This window comes from Colletotrichum higginsianum (genome assembly GCF_001672515.1).
Source record: "Colletotrichum higginsianum IMI 349063 chromosome 7 map unlocalized unitig_7, whole genome shotgun sequence".
Lineage (NCBI taxonomy): Eukaryota > Fungi > Ascomycota > Sordariomycetes > Glomerellales > Glomerellaceae > Colletotrichum > Colletotrichum higginsianum.
In genome coordinates, this window is record NW_017263917.1 from 3179061 (window position 1) to 3202644 (window position 23584).

The 23584-nt window shown below is 53.0% G+C and overlaps 6 protein-coding genes across 6 annotated transcripts; 4 read left to right on the forward strand and 2 right to left on the reverse strand.

The window, feature by feature from the left end:
• Positions 1-160: 160 nt before the first annotated feature.
• CH63R_10654 (Efflux pump) lies at positions 161-2388 on the forward strand (the record flags this gene model as incomplete). The annotated part of the gene is made up of 7 exons (XM_018305628.1): positions 161-373; positions 439-515; positions 603-654; positions 706-880; positions 1149-1658; positions 1726-1886; positions 1960-2388. The coding sequence occupies 7 exons, from the start codon at positions 161-163 to the stop codon at positions 2386-2388; spliced, it is 1617 nt and encodes a 538-aa protein (XP_018155052.1).
• Positions 2389-7325: 4937 nt separating this feature from the next.
• Positions 7326-8867, forward strand: CH63R_10655 (uncharacterized protein; the record flags this gene model as incomplete). The annotated part of the gene is made up of 3 exons (XM_018305629.1): positions 7326-7452; positions 7578-7746; positions 7916-8867. The coding sequence occupies 3 exons, from the start codon at positions 7326-7328 to the stop codon at positions 8865-8867; spliced, it is 1248 nt and encodes a 415-aa protein (XP_018155053.1).
• Positions 8868-9550: 683 nt separating this feature from the next.
• On the reverse strand, positions 9551-12195 carry CH63R_10656 (OPT family small oligopeptide transporter; the record flags this gene model as incomplete). The annotated part of the gene is made up of 4 exons (XM_018305630.1): positions 9551-9619; positions 9775-10243; positions 10326-11810; positions 11885-12195. The coding sequence occupies 4 exons, from the start codon at positions 12193-12195 to the stop codon at positions 9551-9553; spliced, it is 2334 nt and encodes a 777-aa protein (XP_018155054.1).
• A 3770-nt stretch (positions 12196-15965) lies between these two features.
• Positions 15966-16810, forward strand: CH63R_10657 (Secreted protein; the record flags this gene model as incomplete). The annotated part of the gene is made up of 4 exons (XM_018305631.1): positions 15966-16007; positions 16063-16308; positions 16419-16586; positions 16652-16810. The coding sequence occupies 4 exons, from the start codon at positions 15966-15968 to the stop codon at positions 16808-16810; spliced, it is 615 nt and encodes a 204-aa protein (XP_018155055.1).
• A 332-nt stretch (positions 16811-17142) lies between these two features.
• CH63R_10658 (Cytochrome P450 monooxygenase) lies at positions 17143-18900 on the reverse strand (the record flags this gene model as incomplete). The annotated part of the gene is made up of 5 exons (XM_018305632.1): positions 17143-17302; positions 17379-17545; positions 17615-17929; positions 17996-18796; positions 18859-18900. 5 exons carry the CDS (start codon positions 18898-18900, stop codon positions 17143-17145), a joined length of 1485 nt encoding a protein of 494 aa, XP_018155056.1.
• Positions 18901-22411: 3511 nt separating this feature from the next.
• CH63R_10659 (uncharacterized protein) lies at positions 22412-23416 on the forward strand (the record flags this gene model as incomplete). The annotated part of the gene is made up of 1 exon (XM_018305633.1): positions 22412-23416. One exon carries the CDS (start codon positions 22412-22414, stop codon positions 23414-23416), a length of 1005 nt encoding a protein of 334 aa, XP_018155057.1.
• Between the last annotated feature and the right edge of the window lie 168 nt (positions 23417-23584).

The following is a 23584-nucleotide window of genomic DNA, read 5'->3' on the forward strand; positions in this document are numbered from 1 at the left end:
CTTCACCTGGCCATCTCTTTTGGCTTTCGAAATCTCTGCATCAAGCCACGAATGTGCTTTGATACCCGCTCTTCTTTTTCATACTCGGTCGCCCCTAAGAAACCCCCTACCGACCTCGGTCTAACCCAAACAAGTCGCGTGGCCACCGACATCCGGGACGATGGAGAAACCCGTCAATGACGCCTCTGTGTCCATCGGCGCGCCGGAGAAACGCGATCACATCGACGAGATACCCCCGAAAGAGCTTGGAAACACACAGGAGGTGGTGGAGGATGTCGAAAAACGGGAGTACCTTTCCGGTGTCCAGCTCTGGCTGGTGCTTGCCTCGGTCACTCTTGTTGCCTTCGTCATGCTCCTCGACATGTCCATCATCGTGACGGCAAGTTCTTCCAAATCTGCCATCTGCCACTTTGTAAGCCTCTGACCTCGTGCGAACAGGCGATTCCTCAAATCACAAACGACTTCCACTCCCTCGGCGACGTCGGGTGGTACGGCAGCGCCTTTCTCCTGGCCAAGTGCGTCACGTCCCTCCACCACCGCCAACCCAGCCCACCTTATCGCTCTCATTTCTCCATTTTCTGACTGCTTTCGGATTCCAACAGCTGCGCCCTGCAACCTCTAGCTGGACGGCTGTACACATTGACGAGCTACAAGGTATAGCCCTTGGCTGCTCTCCTTCCCGGCCACATGGCTAACACGGTGTAGTACACTTTTCTTGCGTTCCTCTTCGTCTTCGAGGTCGGCTCTGCCGTTTGCGGATCTGCACAGTCGTCCAAGGCATTGATCGTCGGTCGAGCTGTGGCCGGCATTGGTGGTTCTGGTATCATGAATGGTGCCCTCACCATCGTCTCTGCCAGTTCCCCTATAGACAAGCAACCGCGTGCGTGGCTCATCCCTCGCCTGTTTTCTTCCTCAATTGGTTAACTGAAAATGTACACAGTCATGGTAGGGACCATGATGGGATGTGAGTAACTACCAAAGCAGAACCAAATTGGTGATGTCGCCTCTGACTCTGGCAATCAGTGAGCCAAATGGGCATCGTGTGTGGACCGCTCGTTGGAGGCGCTTTCACACAGGGAGCTAGTTGGCGATGGTGTGAGTGTCCTTCTGATACCAATTCGACACGTCCCTACTAACAAACCCCTTAGGCTTTTACGTCAACCTACCCATCGGTGCTCTGGCGGCTGTTCTGCTCCTCACCATCCGTATCCCTGATCATCGCTCCCCTGAAATTGCGTCTCGACAAACGCGTTTGAAAACGATAGTTTCCAAACTTGATCTGACTGGCTTCCTCTTTTTCGCTGGTTTCGCCGTCATGATAGAGCTGGCACTCTCGTGGGGAGGGTCCGACTACCCCTGGAACAGTCCTACCGTGATCGGCCTGTTCTGCGGGGCCGGCGTCTCCCTGGCCATCTTTGTGGCATGGGAGCACCGCGTTGGTGACGATGCCATGATCCCAGGCTCTGTTGCCTGCCGGCGTGAAGTCTGGAGCGCTTCCCTTTACCTGGGCTTCTTCTCTGGCGCGTTACTATGCTTCTCATACTACATGCCCATCTACTTCCAAGCCGTCAAAGGAGCATCCGCCCTTATGAGCGGTGTTTATCTCCTCTCCGGGATCTTGCCTCAGCTGGTCATGGCCATCTTGTCCGGCGCACTCAGTAAGTGATCAAGAGGGATGATGGACGTGCCACTGGCTGCATGGTTCTGAATAACTAACATCCACAGTTGGAAAAATGGGATACTATTTACCCTGGGCATTGGCTAGCTCCGCCATCATGCTTGTTGGCGCGGGTTTGACGACAACCCTAACGGTACAGGCAACGGTTGCCCAGTGGGTCATGTATCAGTTTGTCGCCGGATTCGGTCGAGGCTGTGGCATGCAAACGGTGAGCCCTCTCCTTCTTGTTTTCCAGATCATACTAGAAAGGTCTCCTGGCTGATTCTCTTCCTCCCATGCAGCCTGTCATTGCGATCCAGAACACGCTCCCAGCCAAGCAAATCCCGCTCGGCATGTCACTAGTCATCTTCACGCAGACCTTCGGAGGGTCCCTCGCGCTGACGATTGCGCAACTCGTCTTCAACAGCTGCTTGAAAGAGGCCATTCCCAAGTTCGCCCCTACGGCAAACGTGGACGCCATAACCTATGCTGGCGCGACCGGCTTCTCCTCGGTGGTCACTCCAGACGAGCTTCCCGGCGTTCTGCGCTCCTACGCCTACGCCATTGACAAGACTTTCTACGTTGCGCTGGGTGCTTCAGCAGGGACGTTTTTGTTTGCTTGGGGCATGGGATGGCGAAAGATTCAGCAAAAGAAGGGCAATGATATTTCGGGCGTTCAAAGTCAACCGGCGGCGACCGATGGAAGCAGAACAGAAAGCAACGAGGCTTAAATCGGTTTTAGGAGAACTTGTCTACTTAAGCCAGATGGGCGCTCGCTGAAGTGGCATGTGTAGAGATGAAAGGTGTGGTGGGTGGAAGAGTCAGCCTTCGACTGTGGCAGGAACGTTTTTTGTGAATATTATTACCGTTTTTAATACCAAAGAACACTGATTGGAGGCTTGCAGCCTGCAACGAATCCAAGGTGGATTCATTTGTATCTTTCTCATGCTTTCAATCCATAAAACTTCTAGAGAGCTTCACAAGTGAATGATTGAATGGATCTCGCTGAAGTCAACCTCCTTCGTTGTGTCTATCCCACCTCTGTTGCTGCTTTGGTTTGATACCGGCAATTTGAGCATCCACCTATGCCGTACCAGATATCTCAATGTGTTTGAGAAGGTGTTTTGCCATTTCTGTCTTGCCCAATATGTGGATAAAAATCAGAGCCGTCTGCTTGAAAGCTACACGCCGCAGATGAAACCTAGGTAGGTTCTTTTCTGGTGATGCCTCCAGGAACTTGCCCGACTTACAAAAAAACCCTTCTGTCAGGTTCTACGGCTGTCATGAGCCCAAAAGAGTTGCAGGGCACCAGACAGTTTATTTCAAGTAGTCTCACACCACAAGGAATCTAAGCAACCTCTCTGTATCAGTAGGTCGTTTTGGAGGTTCTGTGAGAAAAGACCGGGGTAAAACACAGTCACCAACCCCTACGTTCATTTCGTTGACTTCCCTGCTCTGTATTGCAGCCCTTGACAGTAGTCCATAGTAAAGAGGTCAACAGAAATCTAGATATACCTTCTCTGGCTTGTATTCGGAGATAAAATTGGAAATGGGGTGAAATATCGCCTTCTTTCGACACGACTGTCGACTTCCATCCATCGACTGTCGGCTCCGTTTCGCTTTCCCCAGGCCAGTTTGTCTTCGAACCGTAGCGCGGACTGAGGATTTCGTGACATCGTTAGAGCTCGCTTCTGTAGGAGTACGGATGCGTCGAGAGGCCAGTCTAGATTTTCGATGAGAGAAAAGCCGGAGGTGGAGGTGGCTTGTCCATTCAACAGTTTGAGTAAAAGAAGGGTCGACTGTCAAGAGTTATGGGGGTAATGTGAGAGAGGCTTGACTAATTTACTATTTCTTTCAGCCCAAAATGACACAAGTCCCCAACATACCACCAGTTTACCGGGGTCATAGCCCTCGATGTGAGCTGAATTATACGGGGGGGAAAAGTCAACCTCAGCCCATGGTTTCATTATGTCATCCTGCCGTAGCGAGGTATGTTGTGTTATATTGCATGTGCGAATTGGCAAAATAACTGTCCAACTTTCTATATTGCAAGACTTCAGAAGAAGGCCGCACACCCTCCTTCAAGAATCAGCTATTCCTCCCAAGCCTTTTTGTTAAGTTTCTGCGCATGTGCATAGGCACCGATACACCATAGAGTCTTCGAGAGAGCAAGCGTACCAGCTCCTTTCTATTCCCCTCCCCCAGAACCGCCCAAGGAACGACAATGTCAGCTTGGAACACTTAATAGACTGTGCTGCTGACCTTTGGCACGCCAAATCCATGGAAGCCACGAGAGACAACGCGTTCAGTGTCATAGAATTTGGCGACACAGGATCTTCGACCGAGGGTCTTGTAAAGCATCTGCATGAGCATATTCGCTCCAAAAACTGTCCAATGGGACGGTTTTTCATGGTAACGATTCCTCGGCGACGTGTCAAGCATTACCCTTGCAAGTCTGCTTCATCAATTGACCCTCCAGCGTTGGGCCAGCCCTCAAGTTCCTAGCTTGAAGCACTTGAGGGGATATGGCGCATCGAGTCATGGAGAATGGCTTACCATGCCTTGAAACGAGTGTTTTCAAGAGTACAGCAGTGTGCTAGGAAAGCATCATCGAGGCATACCCTTTGAGTTTGTTAGGAACGTCACTTTCACCATAGCCTCGAGCTACGTTGAAGGTTATGTTGTTAGTTGGAGGCCGCTCTTTATCCCTAATGCTGTGATTCTAGGGATGATCCGAAAGTTCTCATAGTGATTATGCTAAGAAGCCATGGGCAATAACAGCGAAGCCAGTCACTAAGCCGGACTACGAAGTGTGTTGAAACACGTGGGCCTTTTGCTTGCTTTGGTAGTCTCAGGCTATTTTGGACTGGTTCGCAATGAATGAAAAGGGTTCTCAGTGAAACATAACACTAGTCTCAATAAAGGGTCATTAATCGATGGTCTTAGACGAATGGTTTCATAAGGAAGTGGCTGTACTGATAGCATAGTATTTGCCCAGGATTGTGTAGGAACAGCCGGCATGACAACATTTTCGTAATAGTTCCTCGAAAACCCCACGACTAAGTTTAATGCCAATCTTGGCAAGTTATTAAGTTCCTGGTGTGAAGGCCCTATGGAGCCTTTCACAGACCGCCAAAGCCTTCTGTTGAACACTTTTCCTGGATGGTGCGGTTGACCCCACGGAGCGTATCCTGACGACATTTCGGATTTGCTTAACGCAACTGCCGTCATAACTGTGCTATTCCCTGCCACATACACTTTGGATCTGTTATAAATCATTTTGCACCTTTTCTCCGCTGCTTTCATACAGCTGACGGTTGTAAGCAGTCTTGCTCCACGGTGCTACATCAGCGCGCCGCAGTGATTAGGTTACATGGGCAGCATGGTGAGCAACTTGCCTTACTTTGCAAGCAAACAGTAGAATTCAAACAGCATGAAGAGTGTGGAGGGAATACTGAAGCATTTCGGAAGGGCCAAGGTCAAAGTCATTAATGTCAAATCCGGACATAATGTAGGAAAGACCGCGTGGTCCCCCCCCCTCGCTAATGAAGATCGAGTACAATGGTAACGAAAATCTTGTATTGGAAGATGAGCGTGTTAAATGGTCTTTCGATCATTCTCATGCCATCATATAATGACTCATAAAAACATAGTTCCATTAGATTGTGCGAGTCTCTTTTCGTTGAGGCACTCGATCGACCCTTTCAAGAATGCATGCATCCTCGGCCGCCTAAACTACCTTTTAACTGCAGATGATGTAACAACCATTTTCCAAAATAGCAACACGCTTAGTCCAAGGGTTGTGTTACAAAAGGGAAGAGTGACACATCAAGCTTTTGTTTTTTATAATGTATCAGGACATGAGGAAGTTCCATCTCCAGCAATAACGAGAACCAAAGGGGGGAAACAAGCACAGTATCAGGTACTTACTAGCTATTAGCTATCCAACTATTCAATTTATCCTACCACCTTATCCATAGCAGAGCAAACAGGACCTCAGAATTTGATTTATGCGTAGCAGTGCTAGGAGCCCAAGCTGCTTATTAAGGCATCTTCTCAAATGCCAACACATCGCCAGACTGCTTGGTGACCACTAGGATTAACTGTGTTTAAGTATCATAGGCGTCGACGGGCACCAGATCAGTCGACGAATAGCCTCCCCGTGCTTGGACGAAATCGGCCTCAGAAGAGAGTCGACGTCTTGGAACTTCATCCAAGTGACAAAATGAGCGGCCGCGATTGTCGATCGACGATGTTTATCGCGCCGTTCCTGGTTGGGTGAGACATCGGACCCCGGTCGCTGCAGAGTGTTGTGCCACGGGGGTCAGGCCTGCACTCAGGCACCGATACAGATGGAATGGTGTGGTGTGAGTTTGCCCAGCAACTCGCGCAGCAGGTGACGATATGGATGAAGTCACTTGAGGGGAGATGCTCCTCATGAGAATTCGGCTGCGCTTCTCGTCCCTCTCGCTCTGGTATCTTGAAGCTTGGTCGTCGCCGTTGGAAGAGCACGTTCCCCGAGATATATCTCCCCCTTCGATCGGCACTTTCATGGGCAAGTCCCCTAAACTGGAACTATTAACAGGCGCATCAACCCCTCATTCAGCCGACAAGTCAGCGGCTGCACCCGCACCACCCCCCAACTATGCTAGCCCAGGGCGAGGGAGATGGGGCAGTTTTGGGATTCATGGTTCATCGCGGCTTCGTCGACGAGGAGTCAGATGGAGAAAGCTAAACATCAGGAAAAAGTCTCTCTGCTATGCTTACTCTCCTTCTCCCTTTCTCTGCCTTGGAGAGAGATAAGGCCACAGTGGATGATTGATCAGCTCCCCGGAATGCCGGCGAATGTTCCGTGCCGAAATGGCGGTGACGGGTCTCTTCCGAGTCCCCCCCCCCTCTCGACCCACGCTGCGGAACTCCCAAGCAAGCCCTGGGGACTCTGGGACAACTCACGTCTGGTGGGAATGGGCGGCGGGTGGAGACGGCCACCCTCACCGCGGCCATTAACATCGTGGCCGACGCATGGCGGTGGAGGTTGGGCATCATACACCGCGCATGATCCATTTTAGCGACGTGGCGGAAAGAGAGGGAAAAAATCGAGAGAAGGAGAAAAAAGAGAGGAGCTGATGAGAGCTGAGCTGTGGGTTTGGTTTGTATGGTGCGGTGCTGGTCGTGCCAATAGGCCGCATGTGACGAAGACGAGAGAGAGAGAGGGGAGAGAGAGACCGACCGCCATTGACAGCCCGCCTCGCCTCGCCCTCTCCTTTTGCTCGCCCTGCCTCGTCCATTTTGACTCTACGTATGATGAAGAGCTCCGGTCCAGTCAGCCCCGGGTTTTAGGATAAGCTGCTCGTTTATGGCTCTCGTGGTTGGGTCACCACTCACAGGATCTAACACTATTACTGCATCCCACCGCTCCTCTCACACCTCTCACACCCCACTGTCGTCCCGTCCCCCGTCATTTTTGCAGATGCAATGATCCATCATTCTTCCTAACCTCTTCTCCGCCAGAGCTTCCTCTCCCTCTCTCTCTCTCTCTGTCTCTCTGACTACTACCTACAACCATTGAACCCTTTAAACGACCCCCCCTCCTTTGATCTTTCCACTCCTTCTACTCCTTCTTTTTTCTTCTTTTCCTCTTTCCTGTTTCTGGGATGTGTGGCAAGAGATGGTGATCGGGAACCGAGATTTTTCAACCTTTAGGAGTAAGAGTACCAAGAGCACCAAGAGTGACTCGGGGAACGGGGACGATGCGTCGATAGGCACGCACGATAGCTCGTATGAGCACCCTCTGGGTGAGTCCAACTCTCGGGAGAGATGGGGTCTGCTATGATGCGACGCCGAAATATTTCTGTCTTTTTCTTTCTTCTTTTTTTCTTCAATACTTTCTTTTCTTGCTAACATCCGAGACAACTTCCAGCTCGCAAAGGCTACGACATTGGCCCCGCGTCGAGGTGCGAGGTGGGAGACGTCTTCGAGTTCCTCTGGGCCGACTCGCACGAGTTCGAATGGGAGTGGAAATGCCTTGGCTACACTCGCTTCATCGTGCTGCGACACAGCGACACCTTTCCGCATCACTGCGTGTGTGTGTAAGTAACTGCTCTCTGTCTTTCTCTTCCTCTCTCTCCCTCTCTATCACCCTATCTCTCTATCACTGTTCCTCGAGAGTCTTACCCCTCCTCACTCAACACCCCACCCACCATCCATCCCCTCCCCCCTCCCGGCAGACATCGCTAATCTCTCGTCAAACCATGCCAGGCCGATTTCCACCCCCACCAAGAACGATTTCCAGAAACCCGGCATCGACTCGAGCCAGCAGGGCTACGTATTCGACGAGAATGACCGCACGCCGCCCTTCGACCGGCTCCCCTTCTCGCCGGTCGGCATGCAGCTGCGCCCGGGCAAGTTCCGCGTCAAGGAAAACTCGCGCGCCAACTACGCCGACGTGCTCGAGATCGACCACGACGCCCAGGTCATGGTCGTCGGCGACGTGACGCGCTACTTTGACCGCGTGCGGCGCAACGTCAACAAGGCCGTCATGCGCAACGTCCTGAAGAAGGCGTTGGAGCAGTACCGCCAGGGCAAGCTGGTCGGCAAGAAGGGCGCCAAGCTCGAGGCCAGCGAGGTCAACGGCGGCGGCAGCGGCAGTGGCCAGGACGACGACGAACCCGAGGGTGAGAGCGACCCCGACCACCCCGACGTCTTCCTAATGCCTGACGAAACGGCCTCCGTCATCGAGAAGCGACAGCCAGAATCCCCCCTCATCAGCAGCAGCAGTGCGGCAGCAGCAGCAGCAGAGATGCCTCCCCCGCCCCCTCCAGCTCCACCGCTACCTCCGATGGACATGCCGATGCCGACGCCGATGCCGATACCGATCCAGCAGCCTTCTCCCCCGCGGGACGACGCGGCCTCGATTCGCTCCCACGCTTCCCGCGAGAGGAGACACTCCCGGAAAGAAGCGCATTCCCCGCCGCAGGACGATACGGCCTCGATTCGATCCCACGCTTCCCGCGAGAGGAGACACTCCCGGAAAGAAGCGCCCCCTCCGCCGAGAGGCGAGGACCTGCCGAGGAAAATGTCCGACCAGCACGTCGACGGGGCGTCCCGGCCCTACCGGCAACGCATCGACCTCCCGCGTTCGCGCAGCCATCGGCTGCCCGAGCCCGAGACGGGCTCCATGTACGACGTCGCTACGGCCAGGGCGGACTGATGATGCCCGAAAAGGGAGGACGGAGACGCATTTTTAGAACGGGCTTATTCTCCAGGAAGCTAAATGTCGTCGGTCCAGAGTCGGTCTCGGGCACTTGAAGGCGGACGGGCTACTGCTGGCTGTCCCAAATGTCTTTCGCCTCTCTTTTTTATTCTTTTTTCTCTCTCTTTTTTTTTATGACGCCCTCATCATGATTGCATGCATCCAATGTCCTTTTCCTCTCATTTTTCTCCCAATTTTCCCAAAAAATCCTTCCTCTTGTCTCGTCACTGCGACTTACAGCCTCCTCAACATCAACAAATAACGAAACGAGAATCCGCCAGCATTCACGGAGTACAATTAGATTTGTTTTTTTCTGCGTCTCTCTTTTTAACCAGTATTGCCGGTCCAACGACCCATATACAGAAAACAACAAAACATGTACAAAAATGATATTATCAAACTACGAGTTTGTCTTCTCTTCTCTTCTCTCACTCTCTTCTTGGCCATATCTTACCCCATGCTGATCGAGGCCAATGATGAAGTTGACGAAGTGCCGTGGATGCATCTAGATGCATTCTGTAACATGTCGCTGCTTGGGTAGCAACTTGGGCAGCAATCGATGCTTTTTTTTCCCGTCAAGAGACGCTAACACTGCGGCTGTCTGCATCCCCGTGCAGGGTTGCTTCACGATCCTTCACAAATCACCAACTGGCTGGGCCAAACGTCTCGTTCTCCCCCACCGTTTTCAAAATGGCGCCATACGTGGAGTCCTGCATGCGAGATACGGTCAGTTTAAAATGAGCTCTCCACGGGGGGCGGGGAGAGAGTGAGGGGGGGTGCATTGGACAACAACGCAGCGCAATCATCGATCGGGGTCGGAAACCGGCAGAGTGCGCCTGCGGTCGTTATCAATACCATAACGTACCAGAGTGTTGTACACATCGACGTTTCCCCACCACTGCGGTATCGTGACGTTGGGCAGCGTGATGGCGAAGAAGATGACGATGGTGCTGATGATGAGACCCGCGTCCAGCGCCGCGGCCGTGATGTAATTGTACGTCTGCCACCAGCCCCGGAATCGCTTGCGGATGCCGTGGTTGAAGATGAGGCCGACGATGGCCCAGCTCGAGAAGCTCAGCGGCGTAGCCGGCGGCAGCCAGCCCATCGCGCCCAGCATCACTGGGGCGTGGAGCGCCTTGGCGAACTTCAGGTTGAGGACCTTGGCCAGGACGTAGAAGACGACCGGCAAGCAGGCGCCGATGAGCCAGAAGTAGTTGAAGTTTTGGTAGATGGAGCCGGCGCCGAACATCCTCCTCGGCCCGATGACGCCCCAGACGATGGAGGAAGAGAAGAACGCCCTTCCGTTGGGGCAGGTGAAGTGAGCATGTTGGGTCCTGTTGACGCTGGAGTTAGAGACGTAGACTCGAGATAATATTGTCGGGTCAAGGTCAAGCAACATGGGAGCGAGAAGCTTACAGTGCGCAACAATCCTCGATGTTGCCCAACGTCCAGTTCATCACGGCGATCTGCACAAACACGGCCCAAATCGTGGCCACCACCTGGCACCAAAAGGTGGTACGCGGCGGGATCTTCATGTAATGCGCCATCTTCAGGTCCCCCGAGTACGTCTGGGCCTGGCCCAGCGTAATGGTGCTGTACACTTTGAAGATCATGACGCCGATGGGCTTCCCGGGGATCATGAAGCCGGCCAGGAAGGGGGACAGCACGTTCAGCGCGAGCCCGAGGTTGGAGATGGCCAGGATCGTGCACGTCGGCACGACGAAGACCATGGCCAGGAGGTTGGCGACGATGAACGCCCACCACGGCAGCTGGGAGTCGTAGCCCTCCACCGTGGCGAACCCCAGACCGACCGCGACGAGGAGCAGGACGGCGTACCACCACTCCGGCGCGTCCCGGTACTTCTTCATCAGCCTGAGATGGACGTCCGCCTCCTGGTTGCGCGCCGCCCGCAGCCGGTACCAGATCTCCCTGCCGTGGAAGAAGCCGCAGTGCACGATCGCCGCCGTCAGCGCTGCGAACGACAGGCCGTAGTTGAGGGCGAAGGTGGGTGGGAGGAACAAGGGGGAGTATGCCTTGTACTTTTCGACGTCAAACGTGTAGCCCGGACCCAGGATCCTGCTGACCTTGTAGGAGCTCTGCGTGTTGTCGTACGTCTGCGACGTGTTGATGGGCAGGTAGTCGGCGAAGAGCGCGCCCGAGTACGCGATCCCGATGGTCGGGATGATGACGAAGACGAAGAGCCCGATGAGCACGTTGATGTGCGTGTGCGTCGGCGAGAGCAGAGGGTCTCCCAGGTACGCGGAGACATAGGTCCAGTCAAAGGTAATCGGGATGAGGGAGAGACCTGTGAACCCCCCAAACAGCTGGTTTACCACGACGTTGTTGGGCTTGATCCAGGTGACGAACGCAAACACCGAGAGCCCTTGCCAGAGCACACCGGGGATCCAGTAGTAGCAGAACATGGCGCCGAGCACGTAGAAGAAGTATCGGTAACGGCTGATGACCCAGCCGTTGCTGTGCGTTCCGTCGTTCTTGCTCTTGTCGTGAAGGGCGTAGAACAGGGACGTGTTGGCGAACTGATTCGGCCAGATCATGGCCGACGGCCACACGAGGAACCGTCGACACAGGCCGGCGAGGCCGATCCCGATGAGCTGGGAGCTCAGGGTGAAGAGGATCTGGAAGCCCCAGCCCAGGTTGATGTCGTAGAACGGCTTGCCCTGGAGCGCGAGGAGGGCGTCGGTGCTGTATGCGTAGCCGATGGAGACGTTGGACATGAGGGTGATGACGACGTGCTCCTTGATCGTGAACGGCCCCGTGTTGAAGGTCCACTCGACGCCGAACGTGTTGAAGACCCTCGTCGGTACGACTCTGGCCCATAGGCAGCCGATTGGGTACACCAGCAGCTGGACGATGATGGACGGGAAGTTGATGGCAGGGCTCCTAGAAACCGTCGTTAGCAATGAAAGGAGCTGCTCTTGCGTTTCCAGAGTCGTCGTCGCCCGGGCCCCGCTTACCTCATGCTGAGAAACATGTTCAGGCCACTGCCGACTGTCACGAATACCATGCCCAAGATCCATGCCCGGACGGTGTTGGCAACCTCCCCGCCGTCGGTGTTGCGGACGGCAGCTCTGACCTCCTCGAAAGGCGAATCTTCGGTAAAGGTACCGCCATCTGTACTGATGACCTCCTCTGAGTCTGCGTCCTGAAGGCCCTTCTTGGTCACATCGTCCTTTTCTCGGGAGGCATTAGTTTCCCATCGCTCATTGTGCCCTGGGTCTGTCCCCTGTTCGGAGATGTTCACGCCGTGTTGTTTGCTGTCCTCCATGACGGGAGGGACGTGGAAATGGCTCAGATATGATTCTGGTGAACGCAACCGTCATGTAAGTGATTCAGAATCAAGGTCTGCTGCGCAAACCAATGCCGCAATAATTGCTAATTGGTAGATCACGACTCGCCGAACATTGGTGAGCTGCGGGGTGGGAGGAAACAAAATACGGGAACCTCGTTCTACACGGGTCTTATATCCCCCAAAGGGGCAGTTGAACCCAAACTCAATACCTCCATGGGACGGAAAGTCGACCAGGTCGCCCGTTGATATGATAACCGTCACAAGGACATCCTATTACCGTAACGTATCACGCGGGCCCTGCTATCAACTCTTCTCCACCGTGTTCCCAGTAGTTCGTGTTATCTAGACCCAAGTTGGAGGCGGGGTGATGCCGTCTTCCCCGGGAAGAGAGGGGGGCAGATTCGGTGGGAACTTTTGCCCGCTTATCGTCTTGACATGTCTTGTCCCGACGCGGCAATGCTTGTCCAATAATCCACTGTTGGGATCCCTTGACCTTTCACGTCGGCACGTTGCGACCGCGTGACGGTGCCGGTTCAAGGGCATCCTACTATTACCCCGCCTCGAGATAAGGTGATACGATACTGTCCACTATGGAAAGATGAACCTTCTTCTTCCGTGTCGCAATCAGAGGAAGGGTAGGACGGATTGATGCAATCACGATGATAGGTCGGGAGGGTTCCCGCGGGGCGTCTTCCGAAGGGCAAGGATAATCGGACGAGGATCCCGGGCTTTGCCGGGATTGCCACTTGGAGGCGGTTGGGTTCCCTTTTTATCTTCAAAGGGCTCGGGATCTGTGGGAGTCCACCGCGGCACTAAGCATCGTTTTCGTCGTCAAGTGTTGGACACGCATTGTAGTTGAACTCACTACAAAACATAAGGGGTTGAAGGCGATGACGAAAACGAGTGCAACATTGCGCCTGGTTCATCTTTTCTCCAAGAAATTGCCTTGCTTGCGACGTCTTCCGCTAATAAGACATGGTAGACGTGGAAAAAGCAGGTGCTACCACTCCGACTTGGGAATTATGTAGACAGGCGATCAATTGTGAAATCTTGCTTCATGTAAGTACACAACGTAGACAATGTCTTAAGGGTTGTTCACAAACAACCAGCCCTCCTGATTGATATCTGTCTAGGTAGACCTGCTACCTGGCTTTGATCAATTGAGATCTGATTCTTTCGAAGGTCGACTACAGAGACAGTTTGTTCATTCCTACCATTGGCTGCATCAATTGTTCGCTCCCTACACCATCCTAGTCTGACTATGGACACAATCCCTATCGTCCCTAATCGCTAGCCGTCATAAGTCCTAGCCAAAATAGCACCTTGCGATTCACATTGCACCTTTTGGCTCTGGCTAGTCTATAGTTTTGTGAAGAAGTCATGTAAGCTCAGTACTAAGTAGGGCATGGAGACGAGTCTTGTCGATCCAATTCCGCGATGAGGACGTTGGATATTCAACGGAGCACCGTGCCCATTCATTTGAAATCCCGGGATGGGTATGACGCTCGATTGGATTTTTGTACAAGAAATTCCAAGCTTACATTATCTTTCTATTGTCGTCCTTTGGCAGGTCGACTAGGTTTGCTCAAAAGTCGTTGTCTGTGACAGTGTGACAGTCAGCTCTATAGTCGACTTGGCACTCGTCACCGCCCCCTGAGCCAGTTAGTCTAGTTCCAACGCCAATGAATTTTCAATTGGACTGGACGAAAGTCCTCGTAATACATAGGAAGCTACAATTAACGTTGTAGAGTGGTAATCCAGACGAGGGTCCTTTTGTGGGAGATATCCTTTTTGGTCAACAACGACAAGCTGCTCTCCTAAAATTGATTAGCAACTACAACAAGTATCCTACTCCACCATTCTACCATTGTATCGACTGGTTCTTATTACTCTTTGCTACAAATCGATATTCTGTATGGTGCATAAGGAGGAGGGCTAGTTGACTGGGAAGACGGACATCGTTAGTGTAGCATGGAACAGCGTCTATATACTTTTGCCGCTTAGTCACCGACTCCAGGTCTTCGAAAGTCGACGGTCTCCTACAAGAGAATGGGACGATTGCAAACTTGGAAGAAACCGAACATTATGTAACGAATCTTTTGTTTTGTGAATCGTATATCTTCAATGCGTTTCTGGCTTGCCGAGCTGCCTATAAGAATTCGAAATGATCTCCCACGGAACTCGGATGCTCATCGCGTTTCAAGACCGGAGGCTGACTGTAAGAGATCACTCAGCCAAAATGAAGCGCATTAGATATAATCTGCTACTTTAAGAGAATAGTACTATGAGAAAATGCGATTTTCAAAGGGACAAATAGAGTTAATAGGGAGACAAAAGCAAGAGATCCTTATGTCCAGTAGATAATTGGGGGGAGGGTTCTCCTCTTTTTCAGATTCCATCCTTGAATGCTATTTCGCAAGAGTGTTCCACGACCACAGGCACAAATCTTCTCTCTCCCAACCCTGTCTTAGAAGAACCCTATGCTTTTTGAGAGTTTAATTCAATTATTTTTGTTTGTTACACATGGTTATTTGACTGAATGGTCGTACCAATCTCTATTACAGCAAGACGACACCAAAAGATAACATAGCCGCTGGGCACAAATCTAGGCTCTCATCAGACAAACAGTCCATTTCCCATGACATAGGGTTTATTTCTTAGTTGTCAGATATAATAAAGTAACCTTACAAGAAGTGCATCCATGCCTCCCTCCCCATCGGCCCCATCAGAGACTACACTGTGGTGCTCAACATGTGGCTAGATTATCCTCGGTTAATTCGAGAATGATCAAGGCCGGTCTGCAGGTCATGCTGCCAAGCAATCACTCCACGGTGGTTGGTTCCTTCAGAGCAAGGATGAGGGCTACCTCTGTTCCTTCTTTTCTATACGAATGCTGCCGGTCAAAGCGTCTCCGGGACGGCATGGTTCGATTTTACGTCGTATTCCTATTGGGGCCTCTAGCGCTTTGTTCTAGAGCCTAACCAGATGCCAGCAATATGCAGATGTGGCAATGCAGCAGAAGCGGAAATCGCGTGTTACATTTCCGGTGGAGGTCTTCATCCTTCCACAAGGTCTTGATCCTGCGCATCCGCCGTTCAGTAACAGCTTTGCTCAACATCAATACAAATAAGCTTGGCTTACTTCACTTGTAGACAGAGGGCTAACCTCAAATGGCTGGGCTCTTTGCGTTCCTGTTGGTCCGAACATGGGAAATAGCCAACAAGAGTCTATGTGTAGATGTTCAACAGCATATGTCTGTGCCGGTTAAGGCAGTTGATTCTTTGACGTGCAGAGTCACAACATCGGACTCCTTTTGAAGGATTTGCTTTGGCCAAGGAGGATTCACAACCCACCCAATGATCACGTTGCTTGGCAGGAGATTATAGCCTATTTTGCCAGTGCAGCCGACTGACTAATGCGGCCCGAGATCCTTCCTGTAATCAGCTTCCCTATCGAGCACGAAGTTGGATCAGAATGACTTAAGCGACATCGTCGCCGCTTGGCCAAGAGTCTGGATTCGGCTGGCGTCTTGAAGCGCCACAACACTTCCGGAACGTCTGGTATGTGTGTACACTTGCTTGACGATCGCATTGCAAATTGCTGTGGTGGGTATATGCCAGCCAGTGTGCTCGGCCCAAAGTATAAGAATCGTCTGTAATCACTTTGAATCTGTGTCCAGCTGTCTTGCTCTACCCAACCAACACAAACTCTCATCAAACTCTGTGACCTGTTCCACAACTTTCAACATGAGATTCGCTGCCGCTGGTCTTGCCCTTTGGGCGTCTGTTGTAAGTCGAATTATGGAACCTTTTTGTATCTTGCACTGCTGATTCACATCCCCAGGCCGTTGCAATTCCGTCAGACAAGGGCTACCACTACCGTTCTGCCGAAGAGATGAAGGACGAGCTGCTGCCCTTGTCTGAGATGTCCTTCACTGGCCCAGTCACCGTTGGAGGCCCCAATGTCACTCTCCACGGCGACGCCTCGTCCATCTATGACCAGATCCTGGCCCTCAACCCTGAGTTCGATGCGAGCGCCTTCGGAGGCGCCGCCAGCGTCGAGCGCGGCTTGGAAGCCAGACAATCCACCGTAAGTTTTGCTCTCTTCAACATTGGTGTACGAGATACTGGGCTGCCCGCTGCGTCCCGTTCGCTTGGCCTCCCCCTATTTCAAGGTATGGTCTGCTAACGGTTATCAAGGGTAACTGGAACTGCAACAACGGAGTCACTGTTGAGAGATACTACTCGCAATGTGCCAACGCCATCAACCGCCTGTTCACTCTGGGCACCTCGTACTGCAGTGTTGCCCCGAGCACTTGCGCTCGGGTGAGCTGCTCCAAAAGTTGCTCCATTTACCTGTGCAACAACGTAAGTTGCTATATCAGTCCTCCTCCCAATAGGAGAGAAGGCACCCATTGCTGATACGTTTCCAGCAATTCTCTCAAGTCAACGTGTACTGCCAGGATATCGCTATCGACATGGGCATCATTGTTAGCAAATGTGGCTCGGACAACGGCAACGGTGACACGAGAGCTCGCGGTAGCTTGCATTTTACCGGTCACTACACCTCGCTCACCCAGCAGGCGTGCTAGACCGAGGCTTGCGTGGAGATACATGTTGTAAGGCACTTCAAGCGATATCAGCTTTTATTCAGATCTAGTCATTCGTTTCTATGTGCTTTTCGGAATTTATCCGATTGTTTCGAACACCAAAAGTTCATTTACGTGCTATTTGTCCTCCTTCACCCGCATGTGCTAATGATTCGTAACCAAACATCAATACCTGCAAGAAGATCTGTGGCCATCGATAATGAGCAACTGTCATGGTAGACAGCGTGCTGTTGATCCAAGGGCCATGTTCCCTGCCGCTCTTAGCAAGACGCTTCTTGGTCATTCCTGGATCATGTGAGAGCTATGTCGCTCTCTCACACATTTCGGGACTTGAAGGAAATCCACAGGGGGGGCTTGTCCCAGAAGAAGAAGACCTTCTGCCCGACTGCCCATGCTCGGCTTTCAGGTGCCAGCTCCAGGTCGAAGTTCCAGATGATGCGGGCAAGAATCAATCTCATCTCAGCGTAGGCAAGACTGTTGGATAAACAATGTCAGCTTGATGCGACTGGTGGAAGAAACACACAATTTTGCACGAGTGAGGGAAACCTACTTCATACCCAGGCAGTTGCGTGGGCCGTACGAAAACGGTTGGTGCAGGTTCTTCTCGTCGCCGTCGAAGCGCTCATCGCCCAGCCAACGCTCTGGAATGAAAGAGTCTGGGTTAAGGAACTTGGAAGGATTGTGGTAGACGGCGTATTGCCAAATACCTAGAGTGGTCTGTAGAGCTTTGTTAGTGAATCAATCCTGCAAAGGGGGCCCCATCCACCACGTGTGTCCTGGACTCACCCCTCCAGCCACCCATTCGCCGGCGATCTGCGATCCACCGACGGGTGTGCGGCGTGGCAAAGAAATTGCTACGGCAGGGTGGACGCGCATGGCCTCCTTGAGGACGGCAAGCATGTAGGAAAGCTTCTGAACACTGTTGACGTCGATGTCGGCGTCTCCTTGGAAAGCCGATCGGACCTCCTCGTTTAATCTGGCAAGCACCTCAGGGTGGATGCAGATAAAGTAGAGAGCTGCAGCGAGCGTTGTTGCGGTTGTCTCTGAGCCAGCCGTTGTCAGAAGAACGGCGTTATCTCGCATCTCCTCTTGAGATAGTTGCTAACATTCGTTAGAAGAGAAATTCTCTGCCGGATTGTCAAGGGACCCGACCAATGGGTTACCTACATGTTTCTCAGGGCTTTTTATCATTGCATGCACAAAGTCCGGTCTATCTCCCTGCAGGCTGAGCCGCTTTTTCAGACTCTCTTCAGCAAGCTCTTGACTGAGACGATGTTGCTCAAGTAGTCTGCTGGGGAAAACAAGAGCGCAGTACAGAGGCTTCAAGAGGGGGAAGAAAGGAAAGTCGTGGAGGACCTGCATAAAAGCCACGCTTCCGAGGGAGTCGAAGAAGCTTTCGACCCACGGGTGAGACGAGGCTGTTTGGAGGCACCCAAACGGCTCACCAAAGGCCAGATCGCCGATAATATCGAAAGTGATCCATTCAAACCACTTGGAGGCATCCAAGGGCTTCATTCCACCTTCCCCATGCTCACGGAGTCTCTGGATGATTAAGTCAATGTGTCTATCCATCAGAGGCTGCTGCTCGCTCATGGCACGCGCCGAGAATGCATGCGATAACAGGCGCCGCATTGGACCGTGTCTTTCACGCGAAGCGGGAATAAGACTCTTATCCGCGCCCTCGTTGGCATATTTGGGATCTTTGCCGTTCTCTTCTTGGCCGCGCTGGAGGTGGCCACAGACCTCTTTCCACACCTCAGCATGGGAAAGGGCTAGCTCGTTAGGGCCGACCCGAACGATATCACCATAGCGCTTGTGTAATTCCAAGATCTTTAGATGAGGCGTGCCTCGGAGAACGTTGAATGCCGCAGGCAGTGGCGTGGCAGCCCATAGCTTCGGACCGGGGTATCGACGTAGAGGATGGAAGAAGAGGTTGTAGATGACGGTCGCTACGCCATAAAGAGCGAGCTGCATCGATCCTCGGTTAGCTGTTCCAATCAAACTTGGCCTGAAATAAAGTAGGTGCTCACCAAGGTGGTGAAGACGAGCAGCAGCTCGACTGCGGACGGCATATCGATGTTCAAAGTCGATGTTGTGGATGGATATCTTGTTGGGGCTTCTCCGGGACGAGTGTTCTCGTGGCATACGAAAATCCGATTGTTCATTGATGGGTTGAACTTGGAAGACCGAGAAGCAAACCCGTAGTCTTTTTATGTCTGTTGTCTTGACTGATCTTCAGTGTTCTGGCATGACGTACCACGATGTTTTTCGGCACATGTGTCCCATCCCCGTCCTGGGTCCGGCGGGAGCGCTACAATCCCGGTTCCCCGCCTCGGGCCAACGCCAGGTAGATACTCGGGGTCTCATCTCCTCTTTCGTAGCTGGTTCACCGAACACCCACCCACGTCAAACTGGGCCTCCAGGTGATGACCCTGATTGACTGGTCTGTGGTTTCTATGATTTGGGACCGGCCGAAGTTTGCTGTCACGACTGTTTCAGCTACATCCTATAATGCCTTTTCTAATGCGTCAAAAGCCTGGTTTGCCTTGATCAGAGGTTGCCGTTTTTGTTGAAATTTCGACATAGGCTATGGCCAAAGTTCATGAATCGTGGGGCTTTGGGAAGCAGCTTTACAGCCATTGGCTCGTCGAACCCTTGGGTGTCTATACGGATACCCCATCTTCGGCATTGAGGCTCTGACGGGTGCGGGAACCAGCAGCGGACCGCTCGGAAAGTTTTCACTAAGCCTAGCAAGTTGGAAAGGAAATGAAGTAATGTTAACACAACACATCAGACCCTCTACCATCATTGACACAGTATGCGCTAGGTTAAGGGGAAACCAAGTGAATATTTAGCGGGCTACAACGTCTAGGCTAGTACAACATGAGCAGGTGTTGGATTTGAACCCACGACCTTTGGAGTTTAGGCGGTCACAGTGGGGGGGGGGGAGCGGCCGGTAGAAAAGGGTGCCCATCCCACCCGCCAAGGCGGGGGGTAGTGGGCACCAGCCGAGCCCAAGCCTCCGAAGGGCGTGCCTGCCAAGGCCATACATAACCTTGACCAAGCAGCCCACACGAATAACAGCACCACTTTGTTGGATCGATTCGTGCCACTATTCGCAAGCCGGCAACCTGTGCCGACAGCAGGAATATGTGCTCCCTCTTCTTACTGTACTAAACCACTAACAACCGAGATCGACGACACATGGGGCAGTGGATTTATCCCGCACTCTCCGGCATTCGTAATCGAAGAAGCTGAAGTTTTGGATTCCAGTGTTAGCGCACACGGTGGATGACTCCATGGCGTCCCCACGACGAGAGCAGAGAGCTTCAATGACCGGTGATGGCTTTGCCGCTATTATTGAGGCAACGGTACTTGAAAACGGCCAATGCGGGGCTGCGGACGTCGGCTTCTTTCAAAGAGACAATCTGTAGGAGTGAATCTTACCTGGTCAGAGCCAAGGCGATGGGGATGATAGTGAACCTTGTTTTGGGGGCGCGGAGTGAGACGACTTGGGAGGACGAACTGGGGTGCTTGTGACTGAGACGGAGGATCGTCAAGAAAATGTTGTTTGCTGATGTTGAGTCTTGAAGAAGAGTTGTCATCAAGCTTGGTATTCGCGAAGAGAACGAGCCTGTCTATCCAAGAGAAGGAGATGAGCATTCTTCTTGACCAATCTGTGTGCAGTACACTAACTTGCTCCATCGGGCCAGCGGGCAGGGACTGCGAATGTAAAAACGGGGAGAACGTGGTCCCCTATCCTGTCAGATGCAATTTAACACCTACGGTCATTCCACCAAACCAGCACCTGTAGGAGCCGGGAGCCCTACGCCAGGGTAGATCAGAGATTACATTGTTGCCTAGACTTGGCACGTCTTGTAATGATGGCATCTGTAGAGGTGCCGGATCACTGCTCTCTCTCACCCTTGTGAAAAACTTCTCTAGATTGATTTGTTGGTTCATCACTTTCTCACGCTCGTTGTTTGCTCTCTCGAGTTACGATTTCTTTCGTATCATAGGACATATTTTGCTGGCGGTGTTGGTCTCATCAGACCTCAGAAAAGCTCGCTTTTATGACAGCAAGAAAATATATCTTCAAACTGGATTGAAATCACCCATCCGTGACCGCAGCGGTCAAATCAGCTCTACGTTCTCTACGCCGCTGCCTCTGCGCAAGCCTGATGCGGTCGATCTTCCTACTGATGGAGTGCTCACAAGGGACAGGCGGGATTTGAAACTCCCACGAGGCCTACTTGTACGTGTTCGATGCCTCCTTCTTGAAGCTTGCGATGACATCTGGGGTCGGTATGTAAACTGGGACAAAAAGCCCAATAGCCAGACTGCCTCTTACAGCCGAAATGTTCGGGGTTATCAAGCCAAAAAGGGGTACTTACCTGGTAACTTGTATTAAGTGTACTAACAATGGTATGGAGTGCTTGTGGGTACATGGACCAATGAGAAGCTTTCCCCGCTACCTCATTTGGGTTTAACTTCGGGAATAGGGATCGACGTCTTAGTCATTCGATTTGTACAGTGACGCCATCCCGTAACCTAAGTCGCATTTCGCTTGAATTTAGTCACCTACTTCTTCACTTTCTCCTCTTATGCTAGTTCCATTCCAGATGCCTCCCGCCGCAAAACCGATGTCATATATAACCAAGCCCTTTTATTGTGTCAATACCATCTACCTCTAAATCCACAACGCGACTGCTAAGTCTCTCCTCGTAGAAAGTGCGCAGCCCCACACAAACACATCCACCTCAGTTTCCTTCAGGGCACGTCTTTCCGCGGAACGGAGGCGCAGCGACAGCATTAGATAAGCCTGGACACGACAATCGGTGAGGGCGCCAAGACCAGCGCCAAGGAAAAAAATCACGTTCTGGCGCCTATCACCTCGCACCACGCGACCCTCTCTTCTTCTGTCCGGGGCCTGGCACCGCCCTTTTTTTCCCTCCCGTTGATGTAATCTTCCACTGCTCCAGTGTGGGTGAGTACATAGGTAGGTGGTATGGGCATGGCTTTGAATGTGTGTGTACCGTGTACCCCCCCGCTCTCTGACTCTCTCTCTTACTTTCGCTCTCTCCTCTCACAAAATTCCGCATCCTCCAAGGAACCGGGAAGTGGAAGGGGAAAAAAACACTTCGCCGCCAGCTTCGCTCGAAACCCCAAGATGCCAGCGACAGGCGAGTTGGCAACATCGACTCCCTAGCATCTCCCATTCCAATTATCCCATTCCCCTTCCCCCCCATGGTCGGCACGACAAAGCCGACCCCCCGGACCATAAGCCTCCAGTGAGCGCCTCCCGTTCAAACCCACACCCCGCCCGCGAACAGCAAACGGGCACGGCGCCGAGACCAAATAACCTCATCCGACGTTGCCGTACTTCCGTGTGCCAAAACCCGTCCCTTCCCAGAGCCGAGCACGGGAGACCTAAACACCCACCCACCCCTCCATTGATAAGACCGCAAACGTCAGACAAGAGCGTGCCGAGGAGGCCGCCGTGGCACGCGTTTCCCCGGCCCCGGGGCCTTGGTGTGCGTCTTGTGTTCCTGCTGGGCCCCTTCTTGGCCTTTGACAAGAGCCATGAGGCTCGCGTCCCTTAGCCTCATGGGGTGGTCCTCCTTCCTACTCCCGGGGTCCGCCCTCGCGACCGTCCCCATACTCACCGAAGTCTCACTCAAGGGCTGCGCCGATGTGTCCTGCCCGGCCGGCGCCGGCGCCGGCGACTTCGTCGGCGAGTCCAACTGCACCCTCGGCGGCTCCAACCTCCGCCGCATCGGCATCGCCCCCGAGGTCCTCGACATCCCCATCGACGACAACAACATGACCGACATCCGCAAGCTCTCTCTCACCGTCGCCACCCTCGCCAACGGGCCCTCCCAGACCTCGCCCAACTGGATGAAGAAGCAGCTCTACACCCAGTCCTACTACCTCGGCGCCCCCGCCGGCCTCAACCTCTCGTCCGAACGCTACCCCAAGGGCTGCGCCCTCATCTTCCAGCACCTCTTCCAGACCCTGCCCATCGCCCACGAGGTGCCTGACCTGGACACCACCGACTGCAGCCCCTGGCTGCAGCAGTCGTGCATGGACGAGATCACCGGCTACGTTGACGACTTCCGCGCCGACCACGCAAAGAATGAGACCTTACCGCGCTGCCAGGAGCTCGCCATGTACCTCGAGGACCGCACCCGCCGCGACAAGAACTTCCGCTGCAACCTCATCGCCGGCGCCGTCAACATCACCGGCGCCGAGATCATCGGGCCTGACGCCCCGACCCAGCTGGCGCGGGACGCCGGCGCCAACAACGAATGCCACCCGACGCTGCCGCGCTCCTACGACATGCTGAAGCTGACCGACGTCGAGCTCATTCTCGACGAGGAAGGGAGCACGACGAAGCCGACGGGCGGCCTCAACGGCTACACCCCCGTCATGAGCGTGCTGTTCGACAAGCTGCTGTACTCGCAGTGGATCTGCATGAAGACCATGAGCGAGTTCGACAAGGAGAACTCGAGCCCGAAGACGAGCACGCCGGTCATGGCTGGTCTGCTCATGGGCTTAGCCACCCTGCTGGCTGTTTTGATGCTGTGAAAAGGGCACGAGTCTTTGGCAGAGGAGGCGGCACTTTCTATCACGCGACAGAGAAAGCGAGAGAGACAGGGAGGTCATTTCATGAAAATGAGAAAGAGAGAGAGAGGATAAACAGGACTGGCCCAAAGATTAATCATGACTTTATGCGATATATACCCAAATGAAAGC